Raw genomic sequence first — 13,917 nt, forward strand, 5'->3', positions numbered from 1 at the left:
AACCCACAGTTCTTGTTTGCTGCTTTTTTTATCTCCTTTTGATTCGATTTCAATTTCCTCAGAATTTACATTTTCTCGAAACTTAGGAACATACACATTAACAATTCTTTTTTGAACTATAACTGACTTTACTCTGACTTTTATATATTCTTACACAATCACACACATAGCGTTTTCTGATAATCTGAATCTTTTTCTGGTCAATGTTAGCACTTTCATTGTGTGACTCAAATTATTTTAGATTTTCACCACTTGTAAAAAATTTGGTAATTTTTCAGACTTCCTGTGTTTAACTTACGCTAAATTGTCTTTCTGTTGATTAAATTCGTTTACACATGTTCTCCGTTAATGTTGCCCTTTCCTTTCTTCTCGTTGTTGTCGCAATCGGTCATGTACGGTAGATTGTTCTAATTTTTCTCCTTGAACATCATTTCAGCGGGCGATCTCCTTTCGTCGAATTATGTATTGATCTGTGCACCTTAAAAGACGTCTTAACTTCGGACTGAAGGTTCTTCTTTTCTTCGTGAGCGCTACAAAGTCCTTCTATCCTGGATTTCGCTACAAAGTCCTTCTATCCTGGATTTTTTCAGTTTTTTAATTTTGCTATTAACGTGCGGAAAATATGGTGTTGTGTTACTGTTTTCGGATATTGAACGATTTCAAATAGTCATTTATGCCTCTAATTTGTTATATATTTGGCGCTTGAAGTTTGATTGCGTTTCTGATTTGCACGGAACACGGTCACATATACTCATTACAACGTAGACGATGTTTAATTATAGGAGTTTAAAAGTAACACTTAAAGTAAAGACTTCAATCCACCTCGAACAATAGCCGACGATGGCAAGCAGATTATCCCCCAAGTGCAATGGTCACATTAATTTGCACCTAGATTTTGCACCAGGTAGTTAAAGTCTGGGTATTTGCTCGTTACTCATGCAGCATTGACCGTCAATCCTCATCCATATCAGGATTTGCACATTTTGCAAATATTCGTCAATTCCTGGCTCATATTTTACTTCTACGTCTCTTATTTCTGGGTGACCTTCTTGTAATAATCCTAAAATTTATAATCATACGTAAGTTTACTCTGGTTTCTCTTAGAATCCTATTGCAGATTATACTTTCTTAATTGGAAGAGTTTGCTTGACAATTCATACTCTTTTCAGAGAAAACTACGAACCTCTTACAAATCTTTTTCATTCTTTGACTCTTGTTCCATCGTCTGCATACATGCAACAAATCCGACAAACATTCACCACTGTTTAAACAACACACAAACACAACTGCCTTAAAATTGATCATTACACCCAAAGTTTATTCGTTGTTCTACTACAGCGAAAACGGGAGAATACGATTCAAATCTTACGATGTATGATAGCGAGATGGGGATGAGGCTATATTAAGGAAAGATTATTGCGATCTTGCGTTGAAATCTCGGGTACTAAAAATCGTGTTTCTTTTTTTTTCGCGTGTTTATATCCTAGGTCAAAAATTTGAAAACACAAAGGTTACGAAGTTACAATCGTTAATCTGCGTATGTCGCATTTCTTAACATCACATTACAGTGGCGATTTCTAAAACCTTAGAGTTTATATTTATTATAATTTTTACTTACTATTATATTTGCTTTCTTGCTGTTGTGTTTATTTATGAGTGAAACTGCATTTCATTTACATACACGTTTTTTAAGGTTAAAACTTTGCAAACTTGACATTTAACAGTTATTCTTGTAATCTCATTTGACTCTTAACTGTGGTCTTTGACTATGTGTCGCATTCAAAAATTGCATTGCAAAATATTATAAATCTTCATTGAAATAATGCAGAATTGTTTATCATGTACGCAAAGCGCATCATTTGCTGGAAATTCTGTCACGGAAAACAATTACCGCCTCCGTGAAATTTTCAGTCTTTTCGATTCTAATTTACACTGAGAATTATGGTAATTCAAGCCTGTAGACAAACACTTGCACAATTAGCCCATCGCAATTGTGCGGCCAATTGATATTCTTTGCTAACGAATTTGGCATTTCATCTTGAGTAGTTTAACAGTTTTGTGGTTCGAAAAACGTTTAATCGAATTTAATTGAATGCTTGCGCCCTTCTACACTAATAAGATTTTTAACAATGCATAATAGATTGTTTCTTTGAATGCATTGCAAATTATTTTCAAGTTTTGTTGCTTCATGTCATTGTTTAACTTCCGTCGTCCAATTAATTAAATTGCACCTCTGAGGGCCTCAAAACACTTTTTCGGCATATTTTGGTCAGCGTTTCAAAACAAAATAATATAATGTGATTTTTATTTAAGAGTATACAATGTCCCAAAGTAAACACAAGGAGTTAAGACAAATTAAATTATGATTTTTTGCTGGTCAGGTGGATTCTAACAAGATCTACATGTAGTTCAATTATATTCTGTTCATGGAATCAGCTGATGAAGATCTAACATCTAACAAGAAACGTAAGCACACGTAAGCTCATCTTGAAAGCAGGGTACTCTTCGTGGAAAAGCAAATTAACCCAAAACAGAATGATTGTCATTTTATTGAACACGCCTTCAACTTGATAAAGCAATAAAACAACAAACATAGTGTGTTTTGCATTATGTGAAGTGTGATGAGGTAAAGAGGAATGTATACTGCGTATGGTGAAGAAACGAAAAGGTATACAAAATAGGTTAAGACTTATTGTATTAAGTATACTCTAAAGATATCAAAATAATAGCAACACATTTATATGCCATTCATCGAAAGTGAATTCAGATTGTTTGATCGTAATTTCAAATAAAAGAAAACTGTTGCAGTGATTGTTTCTCCCAACGGATTTCGTTTTCCTACAATAATCTTATTGTTTAAGGTAACACTTTTGTATAAGGTCTAATAGTTGAACTGTTCAAACTAATAAAACAGCAATCGCCTGCGACTAGCAACTTATGTGATAACATCATTCTACATTTGTTTGTCAAATATGGTAAACAGGTATTTTGTTTCATATTAAGAAATTATCAAGTAATACAAAGAACGACCTTCGAAACTATTTGCACATCCACGAGGAAGAGACATCAGTGAAAACCGCTGGCATCATTAACATGCCATATAATGCAATGGTTTGCGTCAATAAGTAATGGGTAAGAGCGTGTTGTCTTAACATGGGTAAATCAGCATTTCATGAGGTTCTTAAATTGTGTTTAAAAAAAGGACCACGCTGTCAGGTAATAGTAATGTTCTGCCTCTGATTTAGATTAAGTTTCATTCTTTGTTTATTTAGATCTAAAAAAACTTGATTGCATGGTTTCAGATGGCAAAAAAAAGTTAAATATCTTATTATATCAACTTTTAATAGATATAAAGATATACAAAGACGTGGAAGATACGATTGTATATTCTTGTTCCGTACCAGTAGTATGATATGGCATGAATTTAATCGTCTTGTATTTGGAGAAAAGAAGCAACGGATGTTATATTTTAATAATCTTAGCCCTTCAGCATTGTCTAGTCGATCGTTAACTTTAGCATTTTTCATCAAATGCCTTCATCGAAAACTGCATGCTAATTAAATATAACTATGTTCCTTTACTTGGTAATATAGAAATTTTACATAGGATTTCAAATGGTTGCAAAATAAACACTTGCAGAGTATCATATTATCTAATATTTGAGTATTTAAACATGCAACTTTTTTAACTGCATCGTTTGTGAAGGTCTTAAATTGACTTTGACTTTCCAATGAGTTTATATGTGTCCTTCTTGAAAAGTATGATCATTATATCGTTAGTTTGAATAGAAATTTTGCGTGTATGCACTTTAAGTATTACACATCTGTCAATTAAACACAGCAACACAAACAAATGATATTATAATTATAATGATTTGTTAATCATTATAATATGTTCTTGTTTTCATTTGAAGACCTTCGTAGTCGTGTGTTTCTTGTAACTGTGGAGATATCGTGTCGTACTCATCTGATCTGAGTGATGATGGGCTTGTTACTATCGTATTGTTCTCCGTATCTGGCGGCCTATGAAGATATATCAAATAAATTTATACAATAAGTATGTAAAAAAAAGAAACATCAAGGGGCAAACAATAGACATCATGTAAGACAGGGGCCAAACAAAAGACATCATATCAGACAGAGGCCAAAAATAGACATCCTATCAGACATGGCCAAACAAAACACATCATATTAGACAGGGAACAAAATATACATCATATTTGACAGAGGCAAATCAATAGTCATCATATCAGACAGCAGCCTAACAATGGACATCATATCAGATAGGGGCCAAACAATAGGCATCATACAAGAGAGGAGCCAAACAATAAACATCATATCCGAAAGGAGCCAAACAATAGAAATCATATCAAACAGAGGCCAAACGATAGATATCGTATCAGACAAGGGCCAAACAAAATACATCATATCAGACAGGGGCCTGCAAACGAAAGACATCATATCAGCCAGGGGCCTGCAAACATTAGACATCCTATCAGATAGGGGCCTGCAAACAATAGACATCATATCAGGTATTGGCCAAATAATAGATATCATATCAGACAGGGGCTAAACAATATACATCATATCAGGTAGGAGCCAAAATACGTATCATATAAGACATGGAACAAACATAATATATCAAATCATCTGACAGGTGTCAGTAAACATTTAGACATGTAATTCACGATAAAAAATCAATACTGTATTATAAATGAGTTTTCGACAATATGATGCTAACTTCAAGTTTTGATTAATTTGTACAGAATTCCACCATTTTGACCAATTTATAAAAAATGACCTCGATGATTTCCGATACTATTATTACTCTATTCAAATAAAAAATGTCCGGAAACCCACTAAAACAGATCTGTTGGAAGAACGCGTATGTACATATTTCAAATATGTATGGATTATACGCTTGTTGCCACTTGTCTTGAGTGTTTTTTGTTCATTTCCATTATTCTAGTGTATTTCAGTTCTGTATCTATACGTGTATGTACAATAATATATAACAATGCGAAATCAGCCACAAAATATGGCGCAACACTCCGTAATTGATTTGGATGTGATGCAGCTATGAACTGCGCTGGAAAAAGGTATTCGCTATCTTCGATCTCATTTTTCACCAACACTAATCAAAATCAACACCCTATTTCTTTTAAAGATAGTTTTGTTAGATAATAATATCAATGCTTGCGTGCATTACATATGAAAAAAATATCACTCACCGTTGTTTCCTTCTCATTACGCAAATATACACGACCAAGGCAACCGCCAGAAGTCCAACCACCACCGACGTTACGGATGCTGTGATGAGGAAAATGTTTGTGTTACCATGAGTTCCCTGTCGTGATGTTGAATGCATGTCTGTAAAGAAGATGGGTGCTGTTGGGTCTGACTGTTCAACATCTTGGACTAATGTTGTTTGGATGAATGTTAGACCTTAATGCAAATACATCCACAATGCAAGTAAAAATGCACCAGCAAGGGAGAAACTTTTAATGAATAAATAGACCTTGATTATTATTTTAAGCCAAATCACACACGAACCAAATAGATACATATTCAAAGATTACATACATTTTATATGCAAGAACTATATAACAGTTGCAATTAAGTAATAAAAATGTGTTTTACTAAAGGGGTATTTTCGTACAATTGAACAACTTAAACAATGTATACCACCACACTCGACACAAATAATATATATATTGAGCAGCATATTGTTCACCCGCTTGCAGGGAATTAAACATGTTTACCCATGTGATTACTGTATATTGTAAAATCATATTAACTATGCAAGTGGGTTTGCACATGGGACAAACAATGGCTTTTGATACATGATAATCATACCATGTGTTTTGCGGATATAATATGCGCTGTAAAACACTATTTAAATTCGCGATTGTACACGGAAAACATGTTATTGATAAAATTGCGGTTTCCTCGTCTTAGGTTTTCAACATTGTATGACTTGTTTCAAGCGTATATAGGGCAGTTAAAACTCCAAAAACATGTTATATAGATACTTTAAAACAATCATATCACCTTAATTCAAGCAACGTTTTGAGTTATTCTTCAATTTACATTTACGGCCAAAAATTTCACTTAGCCCTGATTTGTTTGTTGATCGTTTAATTTCAAATGCTCTAATTGATCACATAGTAGGTTTTAGACCTCAAAGCAAACTGTACGAAATAAGTGACTGCTAAAGAAACTTACAAAAATATTAAGAAAATTGTATTTTAGAAAGCATAATACAATATTATCAAAATTAAAATTTGATGAACACATACAAAACCAAGTAAATAAAGCCAACAAAATGATGGGATTAATAAGACGTTCATTTAAATTTCTAGATTTTAGAAGCTTCAGATTATTATTCAAGTCCATTGTAAGACCACATCTGGAATATGCCAGCAGTGTATGGAGTCCATCAAAAATTAAAGACATTGATAGCATTGAAAACGTCCAACGTAGAGCAACCAAAATGTTACCCAAACTTAAGGATAAATCATACGAGGAAAGACTTAAATTGATTAAACTACCCACTTTGAAATTTCGCAGACTACGAGGGGATATGATTGAAACATACAAGATCTTGAACAATATCTATGACAAAAGAACAACAGTTGGAATTTTTACTTTGAACACAAATACAAATAGAGGTCATCCATTAAAACTTTTAAAACAAAGGTGTGCACGCGACATTCGCAAGAACTTTTTCTCCAATCGCATTGTAAACATATGGAATAATTTACCAAGTGCTGTCGTCACATCCAAGAACACGGATACTTTTAAAAGACGCCTAGATAAATATTGGATAAACCACCCAATGGTGTACGATCATAACTGTGACTATAATGAAATAACCGGAGGCAAAACACCGAGACTATTAAATAGCGATGACGAAGAAGAGGCCACTACAGAGGTCCAAAAGACCTGCGGTGGTAAACCACCTAAGGTAACCTAAGGTAATATGCGTGTTAAGAAGTATTTGTTTTAAACATTCCAGCAATTACCGTACAGTAATAAGAGCAAACGTGTTAAAATAATTATCTGAAAAAAAAACTACACGAAATATAACCTTGGCATATGAAGGCTTGTTTAAAATAACACGGTCCGTCATTCAGATAATGGTCCGTCCTATGGTCGACTTCGGCGCAATCTTCATCGCCATTCAGATCGTTAGGTTCACCTTCACTCCAGAGATCGCTAGACACACGTGTCCCGTCTGTCCACACATAGCCGCTCGAGTAGTTGCGAGCACCAACCCAGACATCGATGGGTATACCCCAAGGACCTAGTCCCAGCTCTATTTGACAAAACAATACTTTGACATTATAACGTTATCAAACCGATACAAGTGTATTTGAGAATCTGTGTGTATTATCAGAGGTATATAACTGTAGTTAAGAAGTTACATTTTGTAAAGTGCAGAAACAAACACGTATACACAGATAAGTATATATATTTCAGATCTTTAACGAATAATTCACTGACAAAATTAAAATTTTGAATTTAAATGTATATATACGTGTACATAATCACTTACAAGCTAGGGACAAACAATTATATATATTAAAGAAAATAATTCTCTATCTGGTGACTCTCCACAAATTATAATTAATATTAGAGTTATTGATAATAAAGCTCAATCAAATTAAAAGGTGAGCGATATATGTATTCATTAATGCATCTAATGTGTTAAAATGGCACAAGCTTGAAGCACGACGAACGTCAGTCGATTAGAATACCCCACTAAGGACACATTATGATTATTTTACTGTTATAAACTAATTAGGAATAATATACCTTCGGTTTGAATAATTGACTTTACATTACGCAACATAGTGAAGCTTTCCAATTTGATAAGAAGCGCACCATCTTGTTTACATCTCGCGTCGGCCTGATTCCACGTTGAGCGATTGTTGTAATAGAACTTGTAACAAAATGTATCAGCCTTTTGATACTCACGGAGGCACGTCCCTATTCAAAAATAAAGAAACTACATAAACAAATCTGCAAAAATAGTATTGTGATTTACATGGACACAATCCTATAAGTCGTTGTGATAATTTATGGTAAACGGAGCTGATTTGAAAACGCGTTCAGAACGATGTTGTCTTTTTAGCGTTTTAAATATCAGGCATGGATTAATTTTTGTTCGAACTTTGACTGTAACTTTCGTTTATTCAATACTGCTATATATGAAAGGATATTTCGGAACAAAACGCATATTAACTTAACAAGAATTTACAATATTGTGTGTGTGATAATACGTACCCGTTATTTGTGCATCACATTTTGACATCACACTTAAAAAGATACTTAACACATGTATATGAGTAACGAAAACAACACCCATGTTAGTGCGTTTAATCCTTTTCAATAAAAGAGAAAGTGACACAGATTTCGAATGCATCAATGAATGCGACAAGTGTTACACGCACTATTAAATGCTACCAAACAAGCAATACTATAAAGTAAGTGCTACTGACAAAAAAACGGTTGAAGAGATTCTTTCCGATGTAAATCTGATGTCTTAAGTATGAGCTACACTCGATCATAATTCGGAAGTATGCTCATTATGATAACGCGGAATTGGAAGTGTGCGCGCACGGCACAACAAAGAGGATATTGCGTGATATGATTCACAAAACGAAGTTTATTCATATGTTCATATCGCTTAAGTAATCATGCGTCATCACATCGCAAAAAAAAAACTTGAGAAATGACGCAGAAACTTAGACACAGCAGGGAATCCGTCTTGAAATTCTTGTTAGCGATATGTTTATTATGAGCGCATATTTGTTCAAATATCACATAAACTGTACTTTACCCCTCACTTTTCGCCAACAAAACACTACTCATCGATTGCTTAAGTTAGGAAAAACATTATTTGATGCAGAATGATGAATAATTCAAAATTCTCTGGAAATATTCCTTGAAAAGTTTCTCAGAAAGGGACTTCTTTTTGCTAATTAATTACCTTCTATTATTTCTATTCACCGTTGTATCTCCCTTAATTGTACACAGAGAAATGCTATTAATAAACAAAACGAAAAACAAAGGAATATCATTTGAATTAAAATTATTAACTAAGATACCTACAAATTACTTGTTCTATGGACTTTTCTCACTCGCGATGTTACTTCCAGAAAATGTCTGGAGTTTATGGATTGATCCCATAACACTTTGGAAGTTTGGAGCTCGTTATTTTGGTATACACGCGATTAGAAAATCCAGAATTGTTTTTTACTAAATAAAACATTAAATATCCGCCATTTTTGCAAATCTATTTCGCGGACATGTCGCAATTAAATCAGAAAAAAAAATATCTATAAGAAATCCTTTCCAGAACCTTCGTTAACCTTAAATCTGCGACATTGTTGTATTTTAAGAAGCCTTGCTCATGAACATACATCTGCGTTTTCATATTGTATGACTTTGACCTTTTGTTGCTGCCCGGTTCAAGATGACTCAAGTCATGACGGTCATAGTAATTATGCCAGTTGGTAGAGCCAGAAACAGCCCTAACAAATTACGTCATCTATTCAATGACAATATTCATGGAAATAAAACATGGCGACGGACTCTTTGTATATATCCAATTACTACGCAGCAACGAGAAAATAATACAGGCTATAAAATGTCGAAAAAGTATATAAAACGAAAACTCATTTTTTTACTCTCCGGGAATAACCATTAAATAATTCCTCGGTAAAGTGCAAATACTGATTAACTTGAATTATGAAGCTTCTTATTAGCAGTTAAAACAAACGATGGTGAATTATTATAAATAATTTTTATAATCCATGCTTTACTAGCTTTACACAACAACTTAATTATTAACTTGAAATATGCATTTACTTTTACTAGGTTAAATATGCAAAATATATTAATATCTTAATTTTAATATCCAATTTTGATTTGCAAAAAAACTGATGTTCCTTACACCGAAGTTTCAGTTTTGAACCACAAACGTGCTAAGGTAAAAATAATAATGAATAATTGTATTAAACAAACAATATCTTTGCTTGGTTTGAAAAAGAATAAACGTACAATTGTTTTAACACTATATATATATATATATATATATATATATATATATATATATATATATATATAATTGAGTAATTTGTTAAAATATAACGAGTCTCGATCCTAAACTCTCAAAGATAACGAACAGTCAACTATATGACAAAACTTGTTTAAACTCAAAGAAACAAGTTGTAATCTTCAAATAAATTATAGGTAGGACCTTTGTGTCATAAATTACAATTACGTACATGTACCTAATTGTTCTTTTTATATGCCTTATTTCAGCTGAGAATGCAATTACATTTTATACATATTTTAAATATGTATATCTACTGGAAAATGTCTTTTTTACATGTACCTTTTATTGTTGTTCTTGTCTTTTTGCATCTGAATGTTTAGATACTAAAAATGCATGCAGAAGACCTCAGCGAATTCAATTGTGAAGATTAAAGCCTATTTATCAACAAAGATGTTATTCTGTTTTATGTTGTAGTTGAACTTCCTTGATAAAAACAGCAAAACATGTGTGTTATCGCGTAAAGTTAAGGGATACAATATGGTCATTTCAGTAATATATTAATTAAATGTACATATTTTTGCAACAAAACATATCCACTAGATTGTATGTGCATTCTTAAGAAAAATATTGGGCGATTTAATGACATTGATATAATTTTAAGAACAGACTCAAGTGCTTCAACTTAACAGGAAATTATACTTGACACGTCTAGTCATTGCTCTTATTTGATAACACATACATGTGATGCGATGCTTAAACAAAATTGAGGATGGTGATAATGAAATCAGAAACATTTTTTCGTGACACTTCGATAAGGGATGATACTGCGATAACAACTAAATTCATACGCGAAAGATATCCACGTTTTCTTAAACGTATATCCTTAATATTATTTTTTTAAACATGGTACATGATGAAGTTAATGAAATGTATATCTTTTTGTATTGTGAAGAAATATTTCAATGAAGAATAGTAGATTTTTGTCAAAAAATAGCAAATTCCATCGGTAAAAAAATAAACTGAATAATCAGTACACATTTCAACAAAATAAAAATACTTAGGCATATTGCAATAAAGTGTTTGCTATTCCAGCATGTAGAATAATCACTGTGCTTCAAATACTGAAATTTTCAAAGTATTATAGTATGGAATATTCCCGATAAAGTAAACTTCGGATAACGGAGAGTAAAATTGACATTGAGTTGGTCGGTAAAAGAAGTGTCAATAAAAATTTGGCACCCCACTCTTTAAACATTTGAATTTCCTCAAATACGTCAGTAAACTAAAATGTAACATGGTGTAACATTAATGGACATATTGATCTTTTATTTCGAATAATAAGCACGTTGTGATTTATTTCGAAATATTTTTATTTTGTTGAAATATGTACTGATCATCCAATATATGTTCTTTATCGATGGAATTGTATCGTGTTTTTTTTAAATATTATCCACCTTTCTTCCGGGAATTTCTTTCTTCGCAATACGAAGTGCAATACCATTAATAGGCCAAACAATGTTCTGTGCATCAAAACCGAATGAACAGATCATAAATGTAAAAAGCTGAAGAACTCTACTCTCGCGCGTGGCATCTATTGTTCTCTGTTATCGAAGTGCCATCTGGTATCGTAGTATCGCCATACACAGTGTGATTATGTTAATAACTGTATTGAATTAGTTTGCATGTTTTTATGTTCAATATATTAAATATATGTGCATTTCATAAAAAATAACAAAATAATTCAAACATTATGGCGGACTTCAACAACAATAACAACTTTGCAATAACTTTGAACTTTCTGGTCCCATGATCAGAGAGGGTAATCACGTGATAGTCAAGATGGCGACGTCAATACCGGGACGGGTTTTTTTCGCCGTTTTATACCCTTTATTACTTTTGTTAATTTTTAAATGACGCTCACTTTCCAGGCATATCAGTAAAAAGGCGATTAGCGTTTATTTCGTGTTTAAATTCGCTTTATATCTCGACTTTACTCCCCGCAAATTTTCTTAGTTGAGCCCTAATTAGGTCATCCCGCTAAGAAATCTCGCACCGAGTAAAGTCAATATATAGAGCGAATATTACTATGAAATAAAATCCCGCAACTTTCTTCCTAATATGGCTGGAAAGTGAGCGGACTAAAAATAATAATACAAGTAATACAGTGTATAAAACGACGAAAATACCTGCCTCGGCATGGACGTCGCCATCTTGTTTGTCACGTGATTACCCCCTCTGATAATGTCAATATAGTTTAAATAATTTCAAATCGGCTTCTCTTCAGCTCAAATATGGTGATGGTGGGCAACTGACAATACAAACATATTAATTGGAAACACCCAGGTATAATATTCGAGAAAAAGCAACATTTAATTTAAAATGACTGGTATGAAGTATGAACGAGTAATCATAATCGTAGAATCATGCCCATATATGTAAAAAATACAGCACCGTCTAACGCGCGCATCGGCACCGGAATTAGGAAATTATGGGGCAAATATTTGGCATGTTTCGGATTACATCGACACGTCGTACCCATCGATACGCAGTACTCGAAGTATACTTTAAACGAACAAAATTATATTCTTAGCAGATAACGTTGATAATGCCTGTAAACAGTAGTTTGTGTATTTTCAAACTAAATCATTCGTTCGTTTTTAATCAATGAATAATTCCTTGTCAGCAAATGATATTGTAAAAATGTCAACAGAAAAAAAAATAAAAAACACTCTAAAGATTTATAAGTCAATGTCTTTGTAATCTTTCGATGTTGACTATTTTATGCCATGGTTACAATTGTGTGATTCCTATGATCAATTTGACCTAATTCATATTACCGATGTTTGTCATTTCCAATATGAGCAAAATATTTCATGTTTCTATGTAACACTTCAGCTACCTCTACCAAGAAGCTTTTTGCGGACACGCATTGTTCATAAGCAAATTGTATATATCTGTCTGTGTAACTCATGGCTCCGTGCACTTGACGTACACAAAATAGGATATGAATATGGATCAGATATGATATCATACGCTGGAGCTGGACCGTCTACCCTAGCCGTATAACAGCCTCTGGAAAAAGACCCTCGGGCGGCAGGCCGATCGGTCACGTCCCGCCCAGCTCGGCTATACATTTGTATGTTACTGTCTATGCTTACTTTATAACGAGCGTGTATACCATGTTTGTGAAATTTCTCTACACAATTGTTTTCATTTTATAACCATGTTTCTTGAAAACATACAAGATACATGGAATGGTAAAGCCATAACACAAGGTTTTCGATGGTTCAATAATTAATTTATTTTATTTAAATAACTGAAGTCTAAAGTCAGATCTGTAACCTAAATACATAGAGAATACTAGGTTAGCGTTGAATACAGAGAAGTTTATGTTGCGAGGCTTAGAACGCCGGGAGCGCGAGCCTTGGCGAGCGCTTTCGGTGTTCGAGCTGAGCAACATAAACTTCTCTGTCTAAGTATTCAACGCTTATCCTAGCATTCTATTTATCCCATTTGATTTTTTCAACGTGACATTTAACATAAATATATCTAATAACCTTAACAATAAATTTAATTCATTCTTAAAAGCGCTTAAAAACTAACTCATGTAACAATGCGTAGTGATATAAATGTATTTGTTCTGGTACGCAAAATAGTCTTAAAAAAATTCACACACAAACTGTAAAACGAGTAAAAATATCACCATATGCCTCGATGCAATTTTACGCAGCATGCGAATTGTAACACATAACGACCGCGAAAATAAAATATATTCAACGCTAATCCTAGCATTCTATTTATCCCATTTGATTTTTTCAACGTGACATTTAACATAAATATATCTTATAACCT

General features: G+C 33.1%; 1 protein-coding gene across 2 annotated transcripts in view; it reads right to left on the reverse strand.

Annotated features, from left to right (window-relative positions):
* Positions 1 to 2,533: 2,533 nt before the first annotated feature.
* Positions 2,534 to 13,917, reverse strand: part of LOC127852246 (C-type lectin galactose-binding isoform-like) — a 234,760-nt gene continuing 223,376 nt past the window's right edge. Inside the window, exons 1-5 of one of the 2 annotated variants that reach the window (XM_052386142.1) lie at positions 8,289 to 8,460; positions 7,818 to 7,991; positions 7,090 to 7,317; positions 5,231 to 5,369; positions 2,534 to 4,022 (exon numbers count right to left, since the gene is read on the reverse strand). In XM_052386142.1, coding sequence (XP_052242102.1) covers positions 3,878 to 4,022; positions 5,231 to 5,369; positions 7,090 to 7,317; positions 7,818 to 7,991; positions 8,289 to 8,427 — 825 coding nt within the window. In that variant the 5' untranslated portion in view covers positions 8,428 to 8,460 and the 3' untranslated portion in view covers positions 2,534 to 3,877. Of the gene's footprint in view, positions 4,023 to 5,230; positions 5,370 to 7,089; positions 7,318 to 7,817; positions 7,992 to 8,288; positions 8,461 to 13,917 lie in introns of those variants that run through there. The other variant, XM_052386141.1, reaches the window with a different exon arrangement.

The sequence above is a fragment of the Dreissena polymorpha genome, chromosome 12 (assembly GCF_020536995.1).
Source record: "Dreissena polymorpha isolate Duluth1 chromosome 12, UMN_Dpol_1.0, whole genome shotgun sequence".
Taxonomy (NCBI): Eukaryota; Metazoa; Mollusca; class Bivalvia; order Myida; family Dreissenidae; genus Dreissena; species Dreissena polymorpha.